The sequence below is a fragment of the Balearica regulorum genome, chromosome Z (genome assembly GCF_011004875.1).
Source record: "Balearica regulorum gibbericeps isolate bBalReg1 chromosome Z, bBalReg1.pri, whole genome shotgun sequence".
In the NCBI taxonomy this organism is placed as follows: Eukaryota; Metazoa; Chordata; class Aves; order Gruiformes; family Gruidae; genus Balearica; species Balearica regulorum.
This window is the reverse complement of record NC_046220.1, coordinates 75,571,049-75,596,299: the sequence shown is the minus strand read 5'-3', so window position 1 is coordinate 75,596,299 and position 25,251 is coordinate 75,571,049. Positions and strand designations below refer to the sequence as shown.

General features: G+C 56.5%; 4 protein-coding genes across 5 annotated transcripts; 3 read left to right on the top strand and 1 right to left on the bottom strand.

Annotated features, from left to right (window-relative positions):
- Positions 1 to 1,434: 1,434 nt before the first annotated feature.
- Positions 1,435 to 3,662, top strand: LOC104633335 (avidin). Of its 2 annotated transcripts, none has more exons than XM_075739612.1 (5): positions 1,435 to 1,675; positions 2,505 to 2,624; positions 2,741 to 2,954; positions 3,308 to 3,428; positions 3,510 to 3,662. In XM_075739612.1, exons 1-5 carry the CDS (start codon positions 1,598 to 1,600, stop codon positions 3,541 to 3,543), a joined length of 567 nt encoding a protein of 188 aa, XP_075595727.1. In that variant the 5' UTR covers positions 1,435 to 1,597; the 3' UTR covers positions 3,544 to 3,662. The 2 variants fall into 2 exon arrangements, with proteins under 2 accessions (XP_075595727.1, XP_075595728.1); XM_075739613.1 differs by having other exon boundaries at positions 1,437 to 1,675; positions 2,744 to 2,954.
- Positions 3,663 to 9,805: 6,143 nt separating this feature from the next.
- LOC104641995 (avidin) lies at positions 9,806 to 11,761 on the top strand. Its single transcript, XM_010310815.2, has 4 exons — positions 9,806 to 9,899; positions 10,492 to 10,705; positions 11,167 to 11,287; positions 11,561 to 11,761. Exons 1-4 carry the CDS (start codon positions 9,828 to 9,830, stop codon positions 11,658 to 11,660), a joined length of 507 nt encoding a protein of 168 aa, XP_010309117.1. The 5' UTR covers positions 9,806 to 9,827; the 3' UTR covers positions 11,661 to 11,761.
- A 1,923-nt stretch (positions 11,762 to 13,684) lies between these two features.
- Positions 13,685 to 15,194, top strand: LOC104641994 (avidin-like). The gene is made up of 4 exons (XM_010310813.2): positions 13,685 to 13,756; positions 14,257 to 14,467; positions 14,573 to 14,705; positions 15,122 to 15,194. Exons 1-4 carry the CDS (start codon positions 13,685 to 13,687, stop codon positions 15,153 to 15,155), a joined length of 450 nt encoding a protein of 149 aa, XP_010309115.2. The 3' UTR covers positions 15,156 to 15,194.
- Positions 15,195 to 19,313: 4,119 nt separating this feature from the next.
- CREB3 (cAMP responsive element binding protein 3) lies at positions 19,314 to 24,401 on the bottom strand. The gene is made up of 9 exons (XM_075740657.1): positions 24,271 to 24,401; positions 23,442 to 23,579; positions 23,085 to 23,358; positions 22,762 to 22,874; positions 21,808 to 21,914; positions 20,492 to 20,560; positions 20,249 to 20,333; positions 20,032 to 20,113; positions 19,314 to 19,827 (listed from the first exon to the last, which is right to left on the bottom strand). The coding sequence occupies exons 2-9, from the start codon at positions 23,577 to 23,579 to the stop codon at positions 19,460 to 19,462; spliced, it is 1,236 nt and encodes a 411-aa protein (XP_075596772.1). The 5' UTR covers positions 24,271 to 24,401; the 3' UTR covers positions 19,314 to 19,459.
- Between the last annotated feature and the right edge of the window lie 850 nt (positions 24,402 to 25,251).

Below are 25,251 nucleotides of genomic sequence, written 5' to 3'. Positions count from 1 at the left end.
AGTGAGAAAATAGCGCCCCAGGAAACTGTCAGGCCCTGTCCAGCATTCTCTTCCTCTCACAGCATGTCTGCCATTCCCCAGCCTTCCTGAGCCTCTGCTCCTCTCCCTCCTTGCCTGCTGGGCTCTGGGGCTGCTCTCAGCCCTCCCGTCTCCTGGAGAGCGCACGGACCAGAGCCTGTCCAGGGTATGCCTGTACTGGCCGAGCCCAACTGGCTGGCGTGCCTGGTAGTTCAGCTTTTGATCAAAAGACATCTCTGCATCCTCATCCTCACCCCTGCAACCTCATCGTCACTCCTGTATCCTCATCCTCACCCCTGCAACTTCATCTTTACACCTGCATCCTCATCCTCACCCCTGCATGCTCATCCTCACCCCTGCACCCTCATCCTCACCCCTGCCTTCCACATGCAGTCCCTCAGGTCAGACCCATTGCACACAGGTATCCTCGGCACTGCCCTGACCGCCCTGGGCTCATTCCCATGCTCACCCTCCCCAAATGCCCGCCGTGGCTGTCACCAGCACCATGAGTTGGTCGCGAAAGGCTTCTCCATATGGACTGTGAGGTTAAAGCTTTGGGACCCCAGTGGGAGTGGGAGGATGAGGCTGGGAACCCTGGCAGGGTAAGCCCATGGGAGGAAGCAGTGCCATCAAGAATGCTGCGGAACTGTGGAGTAAAACTTCCTTTCTGTCCTCTCATGACCCCCACTGCTGCAAATTCCCTGTCTCTCAGGGTCTCCTAGAAACACCTTCTGTGGGATAGGAGATTACGTAAGCAGCCTGCTTGCTAAACAGTGGAACAGAAACTGAAAGCAAAACCAACCGTTTACAAGAAGCCAGCACACTTGAAGCCCAGCTTGTCAATTGCCCCCTCCTGGCCCTGCTTCCCAAATGGCCCCATCCTTGATCCTTCAGCTCCCCCACAGCAACAGCCCACATGGGCCCGATTGTTGCCCCAATGTTTGCTGGCCTTTTGCTCTTGCTCTGCTCCTGCCCAAACATTCTCTGGCCTTTTTTTTTTTTCTCTCCTGGTACATGCAGCCAGGGCTGCCCACCTCCAGCCCTCAATGCCCTGAGGCTTTCTTATTGCTGTTGGGGCAGGTCTGCTTCCTTCACCTGCCAGATCATCGCACACACGCCCTCGTGACTTCCTATCCTCCTGCCCATCCCCTGCAGTGACCAGGAGTGGTTTAGGGTGCAGGGGCTCCTGCAGGGCAGGGGTGAAGCCCAGACTCAGCCCTCAGCCAGAAGACAGCGGGACCCGGGCCAGGGACCCCCAGGCTGGGCCATGTCGGTGGGCAGCTCCAGTCAGCCCTGTCTCCATCCCCAGCCTCGTCCCCGTGCCCATCGCCACCCCCCTTCCCTGCCCCCATCTCGGTCCCCACCTCCATCCCCATCCCTCTCTCCATCCTCATCCCCATCCCTGCCCCCATCCCCGTCCTCCCTCCTGTCCCCATCTCTACCCCCATCCCGGTCCCCGTCCCCACCAGTCCCGCGGGTGTCACCAGAGAGTTTCCGGGAAGGCAAAGGCGGGGGGAGCGCCGAGCTGTAAAGGCACACGCAGCGCTAGCACCGCGGGATACGGTTTCGCTCTTGCAGCATGATGAGCCGCCGCTTCCTCTCCACCGTCGCTGTGTCCGTCGGAGCAGCGCTGGCCGCGACAGCGGCGGGGAGCCAGGTGGGAGCGGGGGTGCGGGTCGGAGCGCCTGCTGGGAGACACGCGTGGGAAACTCGGCACCGGGGGAGGCTGCATGGGGGCACGCGTGGGGGTCCGGGGAGAGAGACCTACCCCGGGGGTGGGGGGTGGGGGGGCAGATGTGGGACCTGCAATGCTTGGGGGGGATGGGGACACGGACATGTGTGGAAGACCCACCCGTAGGGGGAATGCTCCGGGGTTGTCCATGTCTCTAGGGAGGGGTGTGCATGGGGATCCCTTCCTTGGTGCAGGGAGGGGACCCCTGCCGCGGGGACATGCAGGGGAATTGGGGCAGGGGTGACCTGGAGACCGTGCCCCAGGGGGGTGGCTTGCCCCTGCATGGGGAGGTTCGGTGTGGGAGAAGGCAGGCAGTTCTTGGAGGAGGAGCCGGAGCCTTGCAGGTGGGATGCTGCACTGGCTGTGCAGCCTTCTTGGCCATGCAGGAGCCCACCATGAACTCGAGAGCTCTGCCCATCCCAGTGGGCTCTCCACTCGTGCCACACATTGGCACCGAGCACAGCACACATCCCCAACGCACACAGGCAGATGTGTCCTGGGATCACCTGGCAGGGCTGGAGGGCAGGTCCTGTCTGTATTCCTACCTGTCTGGGGCTCCTGCCTTTAGCTTTTCCTCTTCACCTCCCCTTCTGCTTGGCTTACCCCAGCTTTTCACCCTCCTGACATGGCTGAGATAGCATCAACTTTATAAATCATGTCTCTTAAAAACAAGTGCTCAAGCACTCACGGGGCTGGAGATCCCTTGCTGTGCTGCTGCCCACAGTTTGCCCCCGTGTTTTCTTTCTTTTCCAAGCTCCTCTGCGAGCCAGCCGAGATCCCCGGGGAGGAAAAGGCCAGTGCAAAGGAGGCAAAGGGGACCAACACCAAGTGGTGGCCAGGCCGCAAGCAGAAACGCCCCACAAGGAATGGCAAGGTGAGTGCCAGCACCCCGTGGGCAGTGGGGATGTGTGGGCAGGGGTTTCAGCCCACAGGGCAGGGGTAGGGGCTGTGTGCAGGCAGCCCCCGGGTACACGTCTGCTCATGCCCCAGCAGTGTGACCTGACTGGCTGGTGGGAGAACGACCTGGGCTCTAGGATGCAGGTGTCCGCAGTCGACAGCCAGGGCAACTTCACTGGCGAGTACCACACTGCTGTGTCAAGTGCCCAGAAACCCATCCAGCCGTCCCCCCTTGTTGGCTCCCAGCATTTGGATGAGGATGGGCAGTGCACCTTTGGCTTCACCGTCAACTGGAAGAAGTTTTCTGGTCAGTAGCTGCAGTGGTGGCTGTGCCTGGATGAGGTGGTGGGATGGAGAGGGGAGCTCAGGCAGGTCCCAGCACCCACCCCAATCCCTCCATCCCCTCTCCTGTCCTCAGTCTGTCCTTCCTTGATCTCTCTCCACTCCGGATAGTGGCTGCAGACAGCAGGACACCTCCTGAAACACCATTTGGGCTAGGTGGCACCAAGAGCTGCTTTGACAACATCTCTGCCACAGATAATTTAATTTCCCTGCAAACACTGGGACCCACTGAGGGTCTGTGAGCATTAAACCTGCTGGTGCTTGTGAAGCCCCAAAAGCTGGGTCCCCCTGGGATGCTAACAGCCACCGCTCCCCCAGACTCCACAGCTGTCTTCGTGGGCCAGTGCTTTGCTGGGGATGATGGGGACGAGGTCCTGCAGACATCCTGGCTGCTGCGAGAGAAGGTTGACTCCCTGCCCGATGACTGGAAAGCCACCAGGTGAGACATGGGACACTTGGCCCGGCTGGGACCCCTGCCCCTCCACTGGCTGGGCACCAGTGGACTTTTTCTTCCCTACAGGACTGGCCACAACATCTTCACTCGTATACACTGAAAGGAAGAGGGAAAAACCTCTCGCTTCAGCCATGTTTGAGAGACAAGGAGATCCCTCCGCAGCATCATCCAACTTTGGGGAAAAGCCTCTTGAAAAAATAAAGGAGAGGGTTTTGCCTTTTAAACACAATCTTGTGCAGTCTGTGGATATGTCCTGGGGAAGGTGGGCTAAAGCACTATGGTGGGTGCGGGGTGAAGTTCTCACCCTGTTATTCCTGGAAGAGACTGGCCACAAGTAAGCACCTTTTCCGGCACAAATGGGATGGTGCATCCCCAAAGCAACCTCCTGACACCAAGCACAGGCCAGCACTGGCTCTTCCCTGCTTGATACCGAGTGAGCATGATGGAAGGGTAACCTGGGGGACCCTTCTGCACACCAAAAAGCTGGCTGGCAGCTCCCCCAGCTCCAAGGGAGCCATCAGGAAGGCAGGTGCAGGGTCTTGACTGTGTCCATATCCCTGGTGAGTGGCGAGGGCTGCCCTGTACCAGCACCACAGCGCTGGTAGCTGCAGCACATCCAGCCCCAAAATTCTTCCTAGGGAAAGAGTTCAGCTCATTTTGGATGTCATCTCTAAACATGTAGAGGAAAAGAAGGTTATCAGGAGTGCTCAACATGGATTCACCAAGGGGAGATCATGCCTGACCAATCTGATAGTATTTCTGTGATGGCATGACCAACTGGGTGGATGAGGGAAGAGCAGTGGATGCTGCCTACTTCAACTTCAGCAAGGCTTTTGACACCGTCTCTCATAACATCGTTAGCAAGCTCAGGAAGCGTGGGTTGGATGAATGGACAGTGAGGTGGGTTGAGAACTGGCTGAATGGCAGGGCCCGGGGCGTTGTGATAAATGGCGCAGAGTCTAGCTGGAGGCCTGTAGCTACTGGTGTGCCCCAGGGGTCAGGGCTTGGTCTGGTCTTATTCAACACATTCGTCAGTGACCTGGATGAGGGGACAGAGTGTACCCTCACAAGTTTGCTGGTGATACTAAGCTGGGAGGAGTGGCTGACACATTGGAAGGCTGCGCTGCCATTCAGCGAGATCTGGACAGACTGGAGCGTTGGGTGGAGAGGAACCATATGAAGTTCAACACGAGCGAGTGTAGGATCCTGTACCTAGGGAGGAATAACCCCATACACCAGTACAGGTTAGGGGGTGACCTGCTGGGAAGCAGCTCTGCAGAGAAGGACCTGGGAGTCCTGGTGGACAACAAGCTCTCCATGAGCCAGCAGTGTGCCCTCGCGGCCAAGAAGGCCAATGGTACCTGGGGTGCATTAAGAAGAGTGTGGCCAGCAGGTCGAGGGAGGTTCTCCTTCCCCTCTACTCTGCCCTGGTGAGGCCACATCTGGAGTGCTGTGTCCAGTTCTGGGCTCCCCCGTTCAAGACAGACAGGGAACTACTGGAGAGGGTCCAGCAGAGGGGTACGAGGATGATGAGGGGCCTGGAGCATCTCTTGTATGAGGGAAGGCTGAGAGAGCTGGAGCTGTTTAGTCTGGAGAAGAGAAGACTGAGAGGGGATCTCATCAGCACTTATAAATATCTAAAGGGTGGGTGTCAAGGGGATGGGGCCAGACCCTTCTCAGGGGTGCCCAGTGACAGGACAAGGGGCAAGGGGCACAAACTGGAACACAGGAAGTTCCATCTGAACATGAGAAAAAACTTCTTCACTCTGAGGGTGACAGAGCACTGGGACAGGCTGCCCAGAGATGTTGTGGAGTCTCCTTCCCTGGAGAGATTCAAAACCCGCCTGAACACCATCCTGTGCAACCTGCTCTGGGTGATCCTGCTTTAGCAGGGGGCTGGACTGGGTGATATGCAGAGGTCCCTTCCAACCCCTACTGTTCTGGGATTCTGTGTTTCTGTGATTGTTAAAACAATTTTTTGTAACCCTAAACATGACATGAAACACATTCAGGACACGTAGCAATAGCAGCCTATTCCAACCCCTGCCGTTCTGAGATTCTGTAAATGTGTGTGATTTACTGGAAACGGGATATCCAGAACATCCAGTCCGCTGTCTGTGAGACTTTGTGACTTACTGAAATGGGCAGTGCCTGTGCTGCTTGAGCCACCCCTCCCAGCTGAAACAAATGATTTCCAGGAAACTCAGCTCCAAGTCTGAATCATAAACTTGGTTCTCGACTTGTCCAGTCCCAAAATAACTCCAGAAGGTGCTGTGTCCCCCACACTAGCACCCTGCCTGGATTTGAGCAGCCTAAAGGCAGGAGCGGGCGGTCTGCCACCTCCTGCTACGTCCCTGGGTTTGCTGCCACAAATGTCATGCTGACAGTGTCCGTGGCTTTAGCAAGTTTTCCAGCTGCTCTGTATTTTAGCCTGTATTGTTGCAGACTTGCATGCAGTTTGCTTTTCATGTTTTTTTCTCCCTTGGGTCCATTTTCTGCTTCTGGAGCGATGCTGCTGTTTCCTTCTCAGTGCCTTCCTGGAATTTCTCCAGCTTTTTCAGTTCCCTTGCAGCCTTTTTGAGAAGAATGTCTTTACTGCTGTGGTGTCCTTTGGTCTGTGCAGCCTTTTACCTACTTTAGAGGAACCTAAGAATAGTGAAAGAGGGTGGCAGAGGAACCGCAGGAGTCTGCTCTCACCCCAAAGCATGGGCACCTCAGAGGTGGGGCAGCCTTACTGCATGTATCCTCCTAACTTTATTATTGCCTTCATGTCAACATTTCCCCAGGGCTCCCTGGAGGCTGTACAGCAGTCCTGGGGCTGCTTCAGCGAGGCAGCAGCGCTGACCATGGTTTGAGCCATCTGCAAACCCTGCAGGCAGCCACGGTGCTGGTGAGAAATACGGCGGGCATAGGCTGGCAGAGCTGTTTGCAAGGCCAGTCCCTATATCAGGGCACCCAGCAAGGCTGCAATGCATCCAGCATCTCAGTTTTGGAGCGGCAGGTGATAGGACATGGTGTGCCAGGGGTGCCTGGGGGGAGGCTGTGGCTGAGTATGCTTCCCCATGGGCGTTGGGCATTCATCAGCACTAGGTTTTAGCCAGCTGCAAGACCTGCTCGCAGTGCTTTGCACACTGCTCGTGTCTGCTCTGCCTCTCTGAGCCACTAACCTGGTGCTATTTGCCTCCTTCCAGCTCAGGTTCATCGGCATGGCAAAGGTGAGCAGCGGGATCCCCTGCAGCCCCTCTGTAGACCTCCCTCTGGGAGGAAAACCAGCTGTTGCTGCTGCATGGTAAGCCTTAGTTGTGGTCAGTCACGTACCATGACTGCCTTCAGAGGCATAAGGAGCTGGAGGAGGCACCTTGCAATCACAGACAGCGTATCGCTGCTGCCATGTCTGTGTTGCAGAGGTGCTCACAGGTAGTGTATTGGTTAAAAAAAGAAAAATTAGTTTATTGGGATCTTGGCATCAGGTAATCCTCATGTAGGGATCAGTTGGTCACTGTCTGGATGGAGAGGGAGTCTTTGTTGCAGAGGTCCCTGCAGCAGGACCACCAGCGGGGTCAGGTGAGACCCCCGCAACCTGCTCCCTGTTCAGCTCTTGTCTGGCTGTTGTCCATGCTCCAGTGCATGTGTGATCCATCACTACTACTTATCTCAGCTACATGGGAAACAGCACTTAGATGTCTTAACCACATGCAGAAGACTGTCCTACGTGACCATTTCTGCAAGGACTGTTCCTGTCGACTGTTTACAAATGTCTCAACACTGAACATCTCAGTGCCCAGCATTTGTCTCAATGCAGCCATTGTCACGCCTAAGCAGATGGAGCCAGGGAGTCACCCAGAAACTCCACGGCCGGTTGGTCTGGATGTGTGCACAGGCAGTGTGGTCATGACAGAAGAATGAATCGGATTTTAAAGCCTATAACTTCACTTATAAATGAAGTCCCGTAGCTCCTGCCCCCTGTGCCGTGTCTGCCTGGTCATCATTCCCACCAGCCCCCCAGCTGGGACTGCACACCCTGCTCTGCTTCTCTGCCTCTCTCCTTGGCACAGCTCTGGCTGCAGCCTTGCCGAACATGGACCGTCGTCCTGGCAGGATGGAGGAGCTCCTCAGCCAGGTTCCCAGTCCCTCCTGGGCTGCCTCTCCAACCCACAGCCGAGCTCACAGAACTTGGCAGTATATCCCTTTGGGTGGAAGGTGGACCTGGGACTTGTCCAGCTTCCCTTCTGCAGCTCCTGGGGGTGCCCACTCCTGCCACCCTGCCCATACTCAGGCTGTGCCTCAGCACCAGCGTCGAGTCCCCTCCGCTCCAGTGTGTGCTGACCAGGTGCTGGATCAATGTCCAGGGCTCCAACATGACCATCAGGGCCATGAATGGAAAAGGTGACCTTGCCAGCTCCTACCACATGGCTGTGACAGCCACCACAAACAAGATCCAGGTGTCACTGCTGCAGGGGTCCCAGCACTGCACGAACCAGAAGAGCCAGCCCACCTTTGGCTTCATTGTCACCTGGAGCTTTTCAGGCGCTTCTCCTTTCCCAGCCTCCCTGCGGTGTCCCCAGAGCTCCCCAGCCCTTCTTGTGGTGTCCCCAGTGCTCCTCCATCCCCAACACCAGAGCTGTGTGGCTGGTGCCACCTCCCAGTCCCCACCTCTGGCTCTTGTCCAGGCAGGTCCTGCCCAGGACGAGGTGAGGCACAGTTGGATGCAGGTTCAGCTGGGCTCATCCCTCCACGCCCTGCATTTCCCATGCTAGTCCAGTGCCATGTCCCTGGTCCCAGCAGTACAGGAGGCTGGGGAGGGAAACATCACCCACCCGCAAGCAGCCTTTCCCACTCCCAAACTGACAAACTGGCTGCCTAGCAGAGGGAAACCCCCATCCCAGCACCCTCTCCCACCTCCCACCCCCCTACCCCACAGTCTCCACCACCACCTCCGTGAGCCAGGCTTTGTGGACGAGGACAGGAAGGAAATACTGAGGACTGCATGGATCATGCAAGATGAGGTTGACAGCTTCGAGGATGACTGGAAAGTCAGTGGGTGAATCCCAGGCAGACCAGGGCCGTAGGGCACTTCTCCATCCCTGCTCCATGCTGGGGCTGCACTCACGGGTGTAGCATGGAGACCTCGAGGAGACCACTGAGCCCTGGAGGTGGGTGCCAGTGCTGGGAGTCAGCTGGGCAGCAAGCAAGGGACAGTTGTGCTAGGGCCCCATGGGCTTCTGAAGCAAGTCCCTGGAATGGGAGCTGAAGGCAGCTACTACCATTTTCTAATTAAAAAACAAAGTGCAATCTGCACATGGGCATGACCACATCCTGCTCCCCAGAAACAGGAGAGTGGCCCTCCTGGTGTCTTCCAGCCTGGGGCAGATGTGTCTCCAGAGGATGCTCAAAGCAGATGCTCATCCCCTATGCAGGGCAGGGGCCAGAGAGATCCCCCCTGAACTGGACAGAGCCAGGTGCCAGCTCTGTCTTCCCCCACAGCATCGGCAGCGACATGTTTACCTGCCCATCACCTTTTGGACGAGGTGGCTGTGCCATGCCCCTGTGCAAGAGTCAGGCGGTCCAAGGACCCCTTCCCACCCGCCCGTCCTTGGTACAGTGTTGTACCATTAGGGACCCCTTGGGAGGGCTCAGACAGGGCTCTGCCACAGAGCTGTACCCTGCCTGGCCTCAAAGCACCATGCATGGGGCATCGCCACGCGTGGGGTCTGTGCACGGGAGCACCATGCGTAGGGCCTCCCCTCTCATGGGGACAAGCTAATTTTAGTATCTACATATCCTTCAGGAAAGCCCTTGTGCACTGAAAAGGGGGATTAATTCCAGGGTGCCTAAGAGCTCCCGCTGCAGTGACAGTCACAGCTCCCAGACTCAGGGAAAGCCCACCACAGCCAGGAGAAAAAACAGCTTAGAAACAGCAGCAGAAATTTGTAATGCAGGAGAGGACTGCCACAAGGCTGAACTCCCATGGGCAGACACATGAGCCTTCAGTGCAGCAGAGAAGAGCTGTTTGGGCTGTGCTCGCTGCAGCGCTGTTTGGGTGGCAGCACTGGGATGGTGGCAGTGGGGCAGTGCCAGGCTGTGCCCATCCCAAGGACTCCACCATGGAGCAAGAAATGGGCTGGCAGAATCTCTTGGATAGTAGATGTGCAAACCATCCCTGCGCCCCCACCTCCCTCCGCAGCCATGCTGATCCCCATGTTCCTCCTGCACTGCCCAGGTCATGCTGACCTCCTCACTTCGCCTGTCCCCGGCACCCAGCCACCCGGCCACTGGCCCCACTGCCAACCCCGTGCCTGCGGAGCTCCGGTTACAGCCCTATAAAGGGAATCGGGGCGGAGGGCCCAGAGGGAGCTGTGCCAGGCCCTGCGCAGCCCTGCGGCCATGGGGAGCGGTGCTTTCAGTCTGGTCCTTGCACTGGCCCTGGCAGCATGTGCCGTCCCTGCAGAGAGGAAGGTATGGGGACTGGTGGTGATGGGGACGTGGCAGACATGGCACTGGGGTGCAGTGTGGCGGCAGGGGGGTCCTCTCTTAAATGTCGTTTTAGGCTGGGACAAGCAGGGGAGCTTTGCAAGCACCTGGTCCAGACAACGGGCAGGGTATCTCTGGGTCACCCCCAGCCACCCGGTCACCATCTCCACAAGGCTTTGCTCCCACAGGGGCACCACGCAGGGGGCATCTCTTCTGCAGGGTCTGTGCCCAGGGTTGCCTTGCTTGGGGCATCCCTTCCCACAGCGTCTCTGCGTGGGGATACTGTGGACAGGGTGTCCCCTCCCATGGGATCTGTGCCCAGGACACCCTGCATGGGGCACCCCTTCCCAAATGGTCACCATGCACACTGCTGGGCTGGGACATGCTGGCCAAGCTGCACCATCGGCTCAGCAGCTGGCAGCACCTGGGGGAACATTTCCCCAAACTGAAGGAGAGCTGTGCCCCGCAGTCGCATCAACAGCAGAGCTCACGGCTCCAGCTGTGGGGCAGTGGGAGGGATGGGGTCCCCCTCTGCACTGTGCGTGGGGGCAGAGCGCCCGTGGCGGTGTCCCTACAGTGCCAGCTCAACGGGCTCTGGAGGAATGAGCAGGACTCACTGATGGAGATTTCGGTGGTGAGGGACAACGGGGACTTCCAGGGGAAATACCTCACACGGGTCACTCTTGCTGGCGGCTGCGCCCGTGCCTCCCCCCTGAAGGGCGCCCAGCAGCAGCCGGGTGAGGGGGGCTGGCCCACGTTTGCCTTCACCGTGCGCTGGGACAAGTTCTCCAGTAAGTGCTGGGACACTCAGGTGGTACCATGGGGGCACTGGGAGCCACACAGGTAGCCAGCAGGATTTTTCCTCTGCTGGAAAGTCTGCTGTGTGATACTTTGGTGCAGCTAAGCAGAGGGAGGCAGCGGTGCCTGCCCAGCGTGGGGCTAATGAACAATACTGGATTTGAATGGGGCAGCCCCTCCTCACCCAGCATCTTTGCACCCATCCCTGCTGGGCAGCCCAAGGTGCCTGTGGTGTGTCTGGACCCCCTTAGTGCATTGGAGATGCGGTGCTGCAGACCTTGGCTCACCTGAGGGAGCCGCTGGGGAAGGGCAGGTCCCTCCAGCATGGCTTGGGTGGGTGCATGACCATCGGAGTGGAAACATGGCTGTGGCTGGGTGGATCTCATGGAAGGGGAAGCAGCCAGCGAGCATGGGTGCTGTCTCCACCAATGCCCCAAGCAAGCGCTTTCCCCAGATGCCACCACCGCCTTCACGGGGCAGTGCTTCGTGGACACGAGTGGGAAGGAGACGCTGACCACCATGTGGCTGCTACGTGAAGCTGTCGGGTCCCTCAAGGAGGACTGGAAAGCCACAAGGTAGTGGGGGGATTTGGGAGCGGTGGTGCACTCTGCCCAAGTGAAGGGGCACTCTTCAGGGCCCCTTAGGACAAGCATCCCTCTGGGTGAGGGGACCACTTCTGGGAACCCCCCAGCACAAGTTTGCAGTGGCGATGCCAATGCCTCCTGGTTAGGGGCTTGCTCTGGCCAGGGGCATCCAGCAGCTGCTTGGGGCAAGGTGGGGGGCATTTAGGGACACCTCTGAGTGCATTTCATCTGTGAGTAGTCTCACAGAAACTCTGCTTCCTGCAGGGTGGGCAGAAACGTCTTCACGCGCAAACGCACCCAGAAAGAAAACATCCTGTCAAGCTTGTCCCCGTCCTGTGAGGAAGAAGCTTCACCTGCCCCATGACAGCATGCTCCAGCTGCAGCCTGGATCCCCAGAGCAAGCAAAACCAGTCTCTCATGTAAAAAAAAAAAAAAAAAAAAAAATTAAAAATCATGTCAGCTGTGGTAATTTTTTTAAAAAACTGCAGTCACTCTCCCTCTGAGGCAGCTTATGTCCCCATGGGTAGCCCTGCAGAGTCAAGGGCTCACCACTGCCCTTCCCTGGGGACATCTGGATGCCCTCCAATACCCCTCATCCAGCTCCCTGGACCCGTTTCCCACCTCATTCTAGCCCAAACTTCCACCCTGCTCCATCACTCCCCTCCTGCCTGCTGGTGGCAGACGTGGCATCAACATCCTGAATCCATTGCCTTCCTCACAGTGCCTTCATACCCATCCCCGCCAGGTGCCTTTCCAGCCCCAGGACTCCCCATGGTTGGGTGATGGAGGTAACGGTATCAGTAGATGTGAGATGTTGGTAAAGCGCTTCCTTCGTGCTGCACGGTACCTGAAGTAAAACGTGCACCCATCCCATTATATCCCATCCCACCCCCCTGGCTTACAACCAGGAATATTACCCTGCCCTGCCACTGCATTTCAGCAGTGTCACTCTATCTGCTTCTGTGGACACCTGCCAAGCTTAGTCAGCTCTTTTGATGCAGTTTTTGGCAGGTCCATGGGTGAAGACAAACCATCTTGCAGAAGCGTTACAAATATAACCCAGCCCTGGGGATGCCAGCGCACTTGCCATATAGTCTGTCAAGCCTGGCCCAGCTCCAGCAGGGCTGGTGCACGCTGCCGTGACGTGGAGAGGTGGTTGCCACCTCCCTGGCACCTCAAACAGGGCGGTTTGTCCCTGCCAAACAGCACAGAAAGGCAGGGGCTGGTGTCAGGCTGAAAAGATGGAGCGTGGCATCCAGGGCAAGAGATCCCCTGGGCGGGGGGGGATTTCTCAGGCCCCTATGATGAATTTGGGACTGTAAAAGGCGACAAGGAGGAGCGATGTGTTAGGAGAGGGGTGGCTTCTACTCACCCAAGCCTTTGGGGCTGTCTGGACCAGAGACAGAGGCACTGAGCAGCAGCAGCAGCAGCCGCAGCAGCAGGGGGGTCCCGGGGTGTGCAGGGGCCCATGGCTGGCATCGAGCAGTGCAGCCCCAGAGTGAGACTCTGCCACCCCCAGTACACACACTGCAGCCCTGCTGCCATCCAGTGCCCCAGGCGCTGCTGTCCTGGGGACGGCGTGTGTTCATGCAGCTGAATCCCACCTTAGTTATCAGTTGCCCACAGACCCATGCCTGCTCCAGGTACTGCGCTGAGCAGAGAAGCAGCTCAGGAATGCAGAAGCTGTGCATGCTCTGTTTTGTACATCCAAAGCCCTTAACAGCAGCAAATATAAGGAAGAGGTGCAAATACAAAGCCGGTTAGCATGCTGGGTGTGTTTAGCAAACATACGTGCTTGGACCCTGGTGCACCGCTGTGGCTACTTCTTCCTCTAAATCTTGTAAAAGCAAAAGCAGCAAAATTAACAGCTGATATCCAGAAGATGCTGGGGAAATGTTATTGGTGCTAAAGCAGAAGGCAGGGTGAGCCTTTCCACCTGTGCAGCTCTGTGGCTGCGGCACCTCTCCTCTGCCAGGGATGCCCTGGCACCACATGGGTGACATGCTGGCCAGGCAACGGCACCAGCAAAGCAGGGAGCGGTTAAGTGTTTAAACGGGTAATAATTTCCAGCCTGCACACACAGAAGGCAGGTTCCCAAGCAAGGTAGTTGATGCTTTCCAGGCTGCTACAAGGACCTCAAAAAAAGCCAGCGCCCCTGCCTCTCTGCACAGCTGTGCTCGGCCCCACATTCCTCCTGTGCTGCCCAGGTCATGCCGACCTCCTCGCCTCACCTGTCCTGTCCCAGGCGCCTTGCCACCCAACCACCCGTCCGGTGGCTGCCAACCCAACACCCGCAGTGCCCATGGAGCTCCGGTTACAGCCCTATAAAGGGGGTTGGGTCGTGAGGCCATGAGGGAGCTGTACTGGGCACTTCGCAGCCCCGTGGCCATGGGGAGCGGCGCTTTCACCCTGGTCCTCACCCTGGCCCTGGCAGCATGTGTCGCCTCTGCAGAGAGGAAGGTATGGGGACAGGTGGCACCCTGCGAGACCCCAAAGGCTGGGACTGGGGGCTGTGGTGCTCACCAGGGAGCTGGTGCTGGGATGCTGGTGGGACCAGCACTATGCAGTGCTGGGGGAAGCCGTGGAGGGAGGGACCTGCTCCTGCAAGGATGCTCCTCGCTGTGGGAATCCATCCAGAGACAGGCAAACAGAGACATGCCCCAGAGAAACCCCATTTCCCACCAAGCGTGCAGGGAAAGCAGTGCACCCTCTGCGTTAGCACACGGAGGACAGTCTCTCCTGGGTGGCAGCAGCAAACAGCCCAGAGCAGCAGCTGGTCTGAAGGCAATTCATGCTGCGGGTGCAATGCCCATGCCAAGGTGGTATGCCGCTGGCACCAGTTTCACACGGGGTCCCACAGTGCTGCAGCCATCCCTGGGCAGAGCCAGGGTGGTGAGGTGGGAGCAGGACGGCCTCCCTTGCCTGTCTGAGCTCCCCAAGCCACAGTGCTGGCCTTGCAGTGCCTCCTCTCTGGGTCCTGGCGGAGTGACACTGGCTGCCGGATGGTTGTGTCCGTCCTCGGCGAGGATGGCAGCTTCTCTGGTTCCTACCTGCCGGGGTCGGCAGCCAGCAACCCCGAAATCCTCACCTCACCGCTGCAGGGGTTCCAGCAGGATGCAGCATTGGTCCAGCAGCCCACCTTCTCCTTCACCGTGCGCTGGCGGCTCCGAGGTAGGCAGGAGGGGGCCATTGCCCTGCAGCAGGGATGCCAGTGGGACCCAGGAGGGTGGCTTTGTGCCTTGCCACCCAGACTCACACCACCTTGGACCCCTCCAGACTCGGAGACAGCTCGGACAACTGCCTTCCTGGGCCAGTGCTACGTGGGCACCAACGGGGAGGAGACCCTGCATGCCCTGTGGCTCCTGCGAGAGGCGGCTGACAGCCCTGCCGAGGACTGGAAAGCTACCCGGTGAGCACAAGGTCCTGGCCACCACTGCACCAAGCTTTCCTGCACCCCAGGGCTGCAGAAGGGAGAAATCCTATGGGATGAGGCAAGGCAGGACCGGGAGGGTGAACTGGGTTTATCACCAGTGACAAGCATCCCCATGACGTGGCCAGCCCCTGCATGCTGGGTGTGCCCCAGGGTGGGTGACCGCAGGCCAGACCCCCCTGGAACTCCTTGCACTCTCCCCGTCAGGAAGAGAGCAGGACACAATGCCAACACTTGGTGCAGCCTCCACTACAGGGTGTTGGAGCCCAGGGCATCCCCCTCAGCACGCAGTGAGGCAGTGGGGAACACAGTGCACCCCCTCGTGCTTCCCCTCTGTACCCTCCACAGCATAGATGACCACAGCTGGGTGAATGAGAGTTTGGGTTTTCCTGCAGGATTGGCACCAGCACTTTCACCCGGATAAAATAACACCAAGCTGGGAAATCCAGGAGGCCCAGGATTACAAGGACATGGTGTTTCCGCTGGACAGGCTCTTCCCGTGCTGACATGCTGCATTTCGGTCCATGGATTCAGGCTTTTCCAGGAAAGTTCAGCCTAGTGTGAAGGCTGGGTACCAGGTGAAAAATAAAGGGTTTCTGTGGGGATGCAGAGGTTGGCTCTGGTTTCTGCCCTGCCTCAAACCTGCCGGGTTTGTCTTGCCCTGCAGCCTCCCATGAGAAGGCTTCATGCATCATGGCCAGGGTCAGCAGGTTCCCTGGGAATAGCTGTCCTATGTCCCCTCCCTAGCAGCGTGCATCAGCGCTTCGCCTGCAAACCTACCACTGTGCTGTGGGTAACTTGTCCCTCAGGGTCACTCCCAAATGTCCCCGGGGGTGCAAAGCAAAGCAGGCTGCATCCAGGCCAGCCTCAGTGGGACGCCATGGGCAGCACGTCCCAGGGCTGCAGGGCAGGCTCCATGCAGAGCCTTCCCCGTGAGAGCAGAGGAGAGGAAGCTTCTCGGGCGCCCAAATGCACAGGGTGGCTGCAAATGGCTTTTGCAGAGCCGGCAGCCTCCCGTTCCCAGCCCCAGCGGATGCGCTGTGTCGGCCGGCTGCCAACCGCCCCAGGAGTTTGGAAAGCTCCCAAACAGCCTGTCCCAAGAGAGACCCCTCAGCATGGCCATGTCCCCTAAGCAATACATACATGGGGGTCTCCAGCCAAGCCCCTGCTGCATCACGTGTGGCCAGGGAGGGGGACAAAGGGAAGAACACATCTGGCACTAGCTTGTATTTTTTTTTGGGTATCCCAGCCCGATCTCTCTGCTTTCTGCCTCAGACACTTGCCAAACCAGTCCCACCTCCCCTGGGGGTTCAGCAGCTCTGGGGCTGAGATGCCAGGATGCAGGAGCTGGGGGAAGGTGGTGGCTCCATCGCTGTATTTGCAGCTGCTTTTTTAACCTGGCACTCAGATTTCTGCTAGCTTTTACATTTCCACCAATATCCAGCAGCTGGTGCTAGTGGATAAAAATAGGATGGATGCTGACGCAGGGTTTACGTTTCCCTTGAAAAGGAGGGTATGCATTATTTCTGTTACTGAATTAAATTCCCGCCTCTCCAAGAAACCCTGATTCCTTAAAAAAAAAGAGGAAAACCTGATTCCTTTAAAGCCGTGAGCAGGAGGTGTTTTGTACCAGCCACACAGCCCAGGCTCTCCTTGGCAATAGGACGCAAATTTCCTCTCATACTTTCAAAACTTTCAATACAGACTGCACTCAGCAAAACAGAGTGTTTCCATTCAGCAACACCAAATGCACTCCCATGATGCTGATGGGTGCGCTCCCATGATGCTGATGAAGGCACCTGGTGGGACATGTGTGGGATGCAGGTCAACTTTGGAAATAACAGAGGGAACATGACGGGGAGGGCAAGCAGGAGCCGTAACACCGACCTAAGCCAGAGTGCGGGGCTGTGTGTGCGTGCAGGCAGCACAGATGCACACAGAGCCTGATCCCTGTGGTGTGCAAGGGAAATAGATGTCATGGAGGGTCTGCAGCAAGGAGGAGGAGGAGGATGGCAGAAATATGAGGGTCCTCTGATTCCTCTGCCTGATGGAAACAAGGTACAAGCCTGCTCGGCCAAAGGACTTATTTTGGGCTTTTTTGTCATTGCTGCCCTTTAACCCAAGGTGTGAGGCCCAGGCTGGACTTCCTTCCTCTCGTCAGGTCAGAGCTGCTTACTGTGGGACCCACACAAAAACACAGAAAGCGATGAAAACCAGCAGCCCTGGGGGAGCACAGGCTGAGACTGCAGAGCAATCCTCCCTAAAACTCCCAGCACAGCCACATCCCCAGCGCAGTACTGGGACCAGCTCTGGGCTCTGACATATCCCAGCCTCTGCCGCAAGCTTTGCGCGTGTAAGGGCTGGGCTGGCTGCTGCGGGCAGCACCTGGCAGCAGGACCGCATGCGTGTGGCTGTGTTTGACGAGGAACCCGTTGCGCTTACCTGGCTCCCTGCCCGCTCTCCCGGAGCTGTCTTCCCTCCTGACATTTGGCCAAGCCAGTCCGCTGTGGACAGTGGGGCTGACGCCACCACCCCGGCCAAACAACAGCTCCAGCGGCTGCTCCGTGCTTTGCTGCCAACACCACTGTGTTTTATTTGGATTAGTGCTGGGCCAGGGACTCCAAGTGACATCAGTAGCATTGCACACCCTGCCCTTGAACTGGAAAAAAAAAAAAAAAAAAAAGAAAAGCAAAGAAAGGGAGGAGGGGGTCCTAGGCCTTTCTGCCACCACGCACGGCTCCTGGGGAAAAGGTCCAGTGTTTCCCTGGGGATGCTTGTGGGCTGCCTGGCCTCAGCAGCGCAGACCTGTGACCTGATCCTGTCACGAGAACACTGCCGCCTGTCCTGGGGCAGGGGCTGTTGGTGAGACCCCCCCCCGGCTGTCTCTTGTCCTCAGGCAGAGACACAACATGCAATTTTATATCTCACTCACCGGCACAAGCACCCTCTGCTCCCGGGTGGGTTGCAAGCGTGGTGCTGCCTGCACCCATCGCCTCACTGGGCTCCCGCCACCCCCCAAATGCCACAATGGGCTGCGCACCCTGAGCTCAGGGTCTGCTAGTGCCTCCGTGGACCCAGCGATCCCAATCGAACCCAGGGCACAGCCCTGATTTAGCAACCACCCAGCAGGCAGGGCCCCCTCCGTGGCCCCTGGCCGAGGGGACAGGGCTGTTGCACCACCCTGGCTTTGCTCTGCTTCCTGCAATTGTGCAGCTCCCCGTTACAAAAGTAGCGGTGAGGGCAGACACCGGCTCCCCATGCTTCCTACCAGGGAAGCTGCTCGCTTCCGCAGCGCCTTGGGTGCGTGCAGGTCATACGTGGGCGCTGGGTGCTGACAACATCCACTTGTCTCTAAAAGTGGTTCAAGAGTGTTTTCGCACCCTCAAAGGGGGGTGAGAGCAGAGCAACCGTGCAGCAAATTTGCACCGTGCCTCATCAAGCCCCTCCACACAGCCACAGCCATGAGAAGGCAGCGCACGTTCCCCTTGGTTAGGCTGCAAGGGTGATCACCCCCCAGCCCCCCCAGTTCTTCCCACAAGGCTCCCAGCCCCTGGCGCAGCCCCCAGCCTCCACCCAGCAGCCCAGACCCTCACCGAAAAAAAAGACAGAGGATACAGTCACACATTGTTCTATTTATTTATTAATAAGGAAATTACTAATTATTATTCTGATATAGTTGTAGATATCCCTCTCATTGCAGTGGAGTTAGACTAGATGACCTTTAGAGGTCCCTCCCAACGCAAACCATTCTACTCAATTCTACGAACTGTCCTGAAGTAGGACGAGGAGAGATGCTTAACAGGTACCACTAAGCTGCACTCCAGGAGACACCCTTCACAAGCTCAAAGTGATTCTGCTCAGCCCTGAGGAACAACCAGAGCCAGCACCATCAGCCAGCGCAGTAAAGCTCAGGCACAGGAGGACATAACTTTGAAACTGTCCTGTGGCCAGGAAAGCCTTCAGAACAGCAAGCAGCTCTGCTGCTCTCTGCTCCATGCCTCCTCAGCAGTCTGGTTCAAGGCATGCCTTCTCCCCAAGGCCCAGAAGACACACTCCCAAGGCTGTGGGAGATAGAAGGCTCAGCCCCTGCGAAAGGGAAACCACACACAGCTTGGAAAGGACTCCGCCTTACCTTCTCTAGCCAGGCCAGGAGCTGTGCTCGTGGCTCAAAAGCGAGCAGGAACAGGTGACACACAGGGCCTGTCGCAATGGCAGGACCACTCCCTGTGAAAGCACTGAAGATCAGCTTGCTATGTCACACATATAAATCAAGCAACACTACAGGATTAAGGGAAAGGGACAAGGGACAGGTGCTTGTCGCTACCAGACACAGTAAGAACCCAATCAGTTCACCTCCACCTGGGCAGGGAAGACAGAGGGCAGCAGCCTCCATGACCAACTGCATCGAGCCAGACCAAGCATGGCCACCAGCTGCCCTTTGCCCTCCACGCCACAACCCATCCCTGAGAGCCACAGGACACACCCCATGTCAGTAGCCACAGCAAAGTTCCCAGTTTTCTACCCCATCTCAGATAGAGTCCTGCTATAGATATACAGAATAGAGAATCAGAACAGGTCAATCTTAAAATGGTTCCTCCCTGGTAAACCCTCTGAGCTGCCAGCAATAGGGAGAGTATTCAGAAGAATCTACTTCGATAGATCATCTGTTACTGCAGCTCTGTTTGTCACTGCCTGGCAGAGTGCCTGGTGTCACCCCAAGAAGCAGGAGGTGGTCACATCTCATCAGCACAGTCGTGCTGGACGACAACTGTGGCAGTGTGTTCCACCCACTCCTGCCTCTTGGCGTCCCACTCCAACAGCACTGCTGTCTGCAAAGGGTTGACCTGGAAGTACTGCTCCTGAAACTGGGCAGGGCACAGCTCAAAGCACGCTGCTGCCACAGGAGGGTCAGAGCATGAGTTGTCGTTGAAAGAAGGTCCTGGATCAGGGTTGGATGTACTGTGCCCCTCTTCCTGTGATTCAGTGAGGCTGTCTGACAGTGAGGTGTCCTCAGGCTCCAGGGTGAACCCCTCCAGCGCAGCATTCTCTTGCACATCACATACTGCTTGGTTTGGGAACTGGCCAATCTGCTGTGACAGCACTGCAAGAGAGGTAGAGCCAGTGCCGTCATTCCCAGCCTCTCACCGTCCTGCTCTGAGCACGGGCCAACACAGTGACCACAAGAAGGGAACAAACTGTTCAACTAGGGCTGCCTCCTCCCAGGGGAGCCAGGGAGAGGATGCTGCACAGCTGCCAGGCACAAGCACAGCTTGTGCTTCATGAGGGACTGGATCTAGGCACTCACCTCCGAGCTTCATCTGCTGTTCCTGGCTGTCAAACAAGCAGATGCTGGGGGACACAACAAGGCAGAAGGACAGAACCATAGCCTGGAAACAGAAAGATCAGCAAAGACCTCAGCAAAGGACATGGACACGCATCACTGACTGCAATAAATGCCCTTCTTCCAAACTTACAAGGACAGCACAGATCCCTTCACAGACATGGGGGCTGAAGCCACTCACCATAGTGCAGGTTTTTGCTGTGGTAGTTTTTGCAGTGGACTGTCTCACCAAGGCCTGCAGTCTCCTCAACTGCTTGAGCAGCGACCTGCAGGAGAACAGGCAATGCAGGTTAACACAGCAGCTGAACCAAGAGCTGCATGCTCCCCTCCTCCCCCTTCGCAGTCAGGGACAGACCACAATCCCAAGAAGAGGAACAGCCTTCCCCACCATGTCTCCTGCCACGTCCAACAATGAGAAACTCACATGTTCCGCTTCTGCAACAGCTGCACCTTCTTCTCCAACTCACGGTTCTGAGTCGTGTAGGCTGCCACCCTTCCCGGGAAAGACGAACAACATGGAGGGGGGAGGGGACGCGGAGGGGAAGAGAGGGGGTTTTTTTTGTCAGCTGCAGGGACTTCACCACAGTGTCCCCTCAGGTAATCAGCCACAACCTCTGGGTGGCTGGGACAGATACAATTGCTCCTGGGGTCTGCCTGGCACCACCTGGAGCAAGGGCCAAGAAAGTCACATCTCACATCAGGTTTGGGGAGGGGTGAGCCCTACTCAGTCCTGCAGAGAATCACCAGACTAATCCCTAAGGATGCTCACTCCTAGCAGTACACTGGCCCTGCAGATCCACAATGCAAGGTTGTATTGCAAACTAACCTGACCTGGGAAACATGCTGGACCTGGCAGGCCAGCAGCTGGTTCGAACAGCGCTAGCTCTGGGGCATCTCCAAGTGTCAGAGAGCAGGACAGGCTATGACCTGAGCTTCTGAGCCCCCTACGGAGAGCTGCTGTACCACAGGGTCAGCTCTGCTTTCTGCCCAGGGTGGCGAGACCCCAGCAGTGACACAGCACAGCTGCTTGTGACCAGTCCCCCCTGCTCCCGCACTGTGGTTAGCACAGCTAACGCCATGTTATCAGGCGAGCAGCCATCCTCTGTGACTGAGCGGGTCATGTATTCATTCCCTTCCCCTCATTATCAGGCCCTGAAGGTCCTGTACACTAAGTAGACGAACCAAACAGATTTCTTCTTCCCCTCCCTACCGGCCTCAAGGTTCCTGGGCGCCAGGCTGGCTACTCCCTTCCTTACCAGCCTTGAAGGCCCCAGGCACCCGGCCAGCCCAGTACAGTGGATGACCCTGTTGCAGAGCAGGGAAGCGTAACAGCACACACAGCACTGTCCATAAAATCAAGCAGTTACAAGTCCTAACGGAAACTTGGACCAGAGCCGCTGCTGGACAGTGAGACCCAGGACCACCACCCCCCCCCAACTCGCTAGGGGCACCTCTACCATTGTCTGCTTGCTCCCATGAGTCATATTCCTTTATATCATTTTTGACTATAGATTATGATCATTATATTGATGCAGCAAAGCATGTGTTAAGATCTGACCAAATCTGCAGAGGGTCCAGGTGATTAGAAATCATAAGTTAAGTTGTATTAGGATCTAGGTGATTAGAAATTATAAGTTAAGAAGTGAAACTATGACTTAGTTCTGCCATCATTCTGCCAAGGATCCCTTGAAGACCTTGTCTATGCCCTCAGCATTGGGTGACACTGCTGCGTGCCCGTACCTGTGTTTCAAGCCATCGATGTACATCTTCTTCCTGCGACGATTACCCAGGGCTGATGGCTTGTTCCGGATCTTCCGACGCACTTTCTTCAGAAGCCGCTCTTCAGTCTGCAAGGGTCATTTCTCATTAGCAGCAATGCCAGGGCATTTGCAATCCAGCCCTCACAAATCCTGCACACATCTCAGCACTCAGCCCTCTGTCCCTCCCACACCACTAAATGAACTGCAGGAGCTGCAAGGCAAACTCTGGCCTGCTGATGCAGCCAGCAGCTTCCCCAGTGTAGCAAAAGTGAGGCACACCTAAGGGAGGTGACAGGCATGCAGCTCACAAGCCACTAGGCAAGAGGGAAAAAATGTTGGAGGCACTTATGGTGTAACTACCTCCCTGCAAGTGGTCACAAGTGGGGAGATCAACAGAAGCCTGGTCTCACTGCTCTTCAGAGCTATATGATTAGCAAAGCAGATGCTGCTGTGCACATGGACACCCTCCAAGCCTCGAAAGGAGGAGGACACCCAGCCCTGCCGCACACTGCTCTGAACACAGCACCTGGGTACCAATGCTCTCATCAGGGCAGCATCCTGTATTTTTGAACTACTCTGACTGAAGCGTTTGAGTGGTCCAAGTCTGTTTGGGAGTGACAGGCTATAGCGAGGACTCACTTTGGTCAGTGGCAGAGAGGTTGGTAATGAAACACCTTCTTTCTCCAGGAGCTGCCTCTCCTCCCCTAACCGGACTGGAAAGTCAGATTAGAAAACAGCAAAAATACATGTGCAGAGAATGCGAAGTAAAGGGAGGGCAGAGACGCCATGCAGAAAGCACACAGAACCGGGATCAGCTCTCCCAAAGCAGCATCACACTTTCCTCAGAGATATCCCCCACAGGAGCCAAGCCAGGAGAGAAGGGGAGATGTGACTAGAAGCAAAGGCTGGGGCCCAGACTCACGGCAGTCAGTACCTGCATGATGGCTCCAGGCACAAGCTGAGGTTCGGCCTCCACAGCAACAGCAATGGGAAAACTGGAGCTCAGTTCCATTGCCTTGCTTGTGCCTTCCAAACCCATCCATGTCCCTGGGGAAGGAAAGGAGAGTCAAGTGCTGGGCCTTAGTAAGGCAGCACCTGAACAGCCAGCTTTGAGCATGAAACCACAATTTTACGGCAGCAGAAAGCCACTAAATTCGGCTCTCTCCATCACTGCCTGGCACCCACCCAAAAAACCCCAATGTGGGACTGCTTTTCTGCCTGTACCCAGGACAGAAAGAGCCCACACAGATCACTTACCAAGGTCAGTGGAAACATTTCCTTCTGCTATTTCAGATTTCACGCTTTCCAGCATAGGAAAATCCTGATGGAGGGAATAGTTGTGATCAACCTGCACAACGTCTGGGCTCCAAAGGCTGCCAGCAAAGTCGATGCCGGGGCTATAGGACAGAAACTGATTCGTACAAATGCCGTTGTCACTGTCAGCAGGCAAATAACCCTGCAGCATGCCTGGCTTGTCTTCAAAGCGTTTCAGCATGAAGCTGATGAACTCATCCATCTCCTTGACCAGGAGCTGCAGAGAAAAAAGCTTTTACTCAGCAGGGACCCAAATCTCCTGAACCACAACCCTGCAGCAATTCCTCCCAAAAAACTCACCTCAGGCTCCGGTGTGCTCCAGTCTTCCAGCAGACCATTCTCCTTCTCTAGGATTTCAGGGCAGGGAGCATCATCCTTCAGGAGGAAGTCAAGCAGGTCCTTATCTATCAGGACATCTGGTTCCTCTGGGCACAGCATCTGAGCAGGACACCCAAAGTGAGTACAGGCACCAGGGCAGACACCAGCATTCCTTCGAGATGTCCCTCAAACCCTATGGACAAAGTCTCCCTGTGCAATGGCAACAGCTGCCAGGCCCTGCAGCAACGACCAGCCCACGAGTACTTCCCCGACATGCCTTTTATACCAGTGCTGGTAGGTCCATCACACCAGTTTCCCCACCAGACTACTGGGACTAAGTCACAAGAGCCATACTCAACCCAGAATGTAAAAGCTGCAGGAAGAAGGAAAAGTGGAAAGGCCCTAGACTTTCTGCCACAGAGAACATGCAAGATCCTGCCTTTCCACTGAAGCCTAAAGGTGCTGTACCCCCCAACATACAGCCAGCTGGGCTAGCCCCCCATCACAGGCAAATTATTAAAAGAAGTCATTGTTGTGGGGTTAACTAAAAAGGGGTTATTAACGATTAAACAATGATCAAGTGATAATTAATTGATGATTGAATGAAAATGGTGGTTAAACGATAACTGAGTAGTAATTAAACAGTGATTTGACAATTATTTAAGCAATGATTTAAACAATAATTTAGGCAGCAAACACTCTCTCACCACACTTTAAATAATTAAATAATTAAGCTATAGCTGTATAAATATATATATATAAAGATGTCGCTAGCAATATACTTTTACACTGAATGTGAAACGTCACTTACCTTGCTGTAGGTGTCAGATGCTGGGTAAAGGGTGTCTCAGCCTCGAGAAGTAAGCTTGTGAGGCTTCTCTCCTCCAGGGGGTGATCGCTGCCGTGCAACTTTCCAGTACTGGAAAGCTTAATGGGCTTGGGGAGGCTACAGGCATTTATAGCGTAAAGTGATGGACCCGTAGTCCAACCCCTCTCCTTTGGTGTTTGCGCAGCTGTGGCAGTTTTAGTTTTGTCTAGTCTCAGCTCTGGCTGGTGCTGTTATCTCCTGATAAGACGTGGCCTAGACTTCTTGGTGCCTGAGAAGATGCAGCGTAGCACAGTTCTCACAGTTTGCATGGCACCAGTCAGGCCTGCTTGTCGGTGATGCCTGAACCAAAGTACTGCTCACTCAGTCAGAACGGGGGCATCCATCACACGTCCCCATTAGCCCTGCTAAGCTTTCACATCTAGCTGGCACGTGTCATAACCCAACACCCCACCCCCAAACCCCCAAACCAAGAAAAACCCACATCCAAAAATAGGCGGCCAGGGTAGACCCCAGCCACAGGGCTGCTGTGCCGGCTGCCTGGGAGGAGGAAGCTGGTGCCTGGGGCTGCCATGCACGATGGCATGGCGAGCAGAGTCGCACAGGTGGAAGGCCGAGCAGGGAGAGGAAGGGGAGCTGGGCACAGGCTGGGCAATGCCAGGGCCTGTTGCTTTCAGGAACACTGAGGCCTTTCTGTCTAGGAAGTGTGCACGGGGCAGGCAGCAAGGGAAGGAGGAGAAAGAGACAGCAGCAAGTGAAGTATAAGAACGGGTGACAGGAGAATGTGAGGCAGAAACCGTTCCCCCCACCTGGACACCCACTTGGGGGAAGCCAACAGGCCTCTCACACCGCAGCCACGGGGCCGGCCCACAAGCAAGCGCGGCGTGCCACTGCCTGGGGCACAGCCACAGCCTACATACGGCCAGCGAGTCCCCGCCAGGCAGCACGGCCCCAGGCCGGGCAGCG

What these genes read in the sequence shown, in the direction of transcription:
- LOC104633335 (XM_075739612.1), top strand. Translation starts at nt 1,598, where the DNA reads ATGATGAGCCGCCGCTTCCTCTCCACCGTCGCTGTGTCCGTCGGAGCA. An exon ending in CGACAGCGGCGGGGAGCCAG is followed by an intron (nt 1,676 to 2,504) that starts GTGGGAGCGGGG and finishes TTCTTTTCCAAG; the next exon opens with CTCCTCTGCGAGCCAGCCGA. An exon ending in GCCCCACAAGGAATGGCAAG is followed by an intron (nt 2,625 to 2,740) that starts GTGAGTGCCAGC and finishes CTCATGCCCCAG; the next exon opens with CAGTGTGACCTGACTGGCTG.
- LOC104641995 (XM_010310815.2), top strand. Translation starts at nt 9,828, where the DNA reads ATGGGGAGCGGTGCTTTCAGTCTGGTCCTTGCACTGGCCCTGGCAGCA. An exon ending in CCGTCCCTGCAGAGAGGAAG is followed by an intron (nt 9,900 to 10,491) that starts GTATGGGGACTG and finishes GTGTCCCTACAG; the next exon opens with TGCCAGCTCAACGGGCTCTG. An exon ending in GCGCTGGGACAAGTTCTCCA is followed by an intron (nt 10,706 to 11,166) that starts GTAAGTGCTGGG and finishes CGCTTTCCCCAG; the next exon opens with ATGCCACCACCGCCTTCACG.
- LOC104641994 (XM_010310813.2), top strand. Translation starts at nt 13,685, where the DNA reads ATGGGGAGCGGCGCTTTCACCCTGGTCCTCACCCTGGCCCTGGCAGCA. An exon ending in TCGCCTCTGCAGAGAGGAAG is followed by an intron (nt 13,757 to 14,256) that starts GTATGGGGACAG and finishes CTGGCCTTGCAG; the next exon opens with TGCCTCCTCTCTGGGTCCTG. An exon ending in CGTGCGCTGGCGGCTCCGAG is followed by an intron (nt 14,468 to 14,572) that starts GTAGGCAGGAGG and finishes GGACCCCTCCAG; the next exon opens with ACTCGGAGACAGCTCGGACA.
- CREB3 (XM_075740657.1), bottom strand. Translation starts at nt 23,579, where the DNA reads ATGCTGTGCCCAGAGGAACCAGATGTCCTGATAGATAAGGACCTGCTT. An exon ending in GGAGCACACCGGAGCCTGAG is followed by an intron (nt 23,359 to 23,441) that starts GTGAGTTTTTTG and finishes TTTTCTCTGCAG; the next exon opens with CTCCTGGTCAAGGAGATGGA. An exon ending in AAATGTTTCCACTGACCTTG is followed by an intron (nt 22,875 to 23,084) that starts GTAAGTGATCTG and finishes TTCCTTCCCCAG; the next exon opens with GGACATGGATGGGTTTGGAA.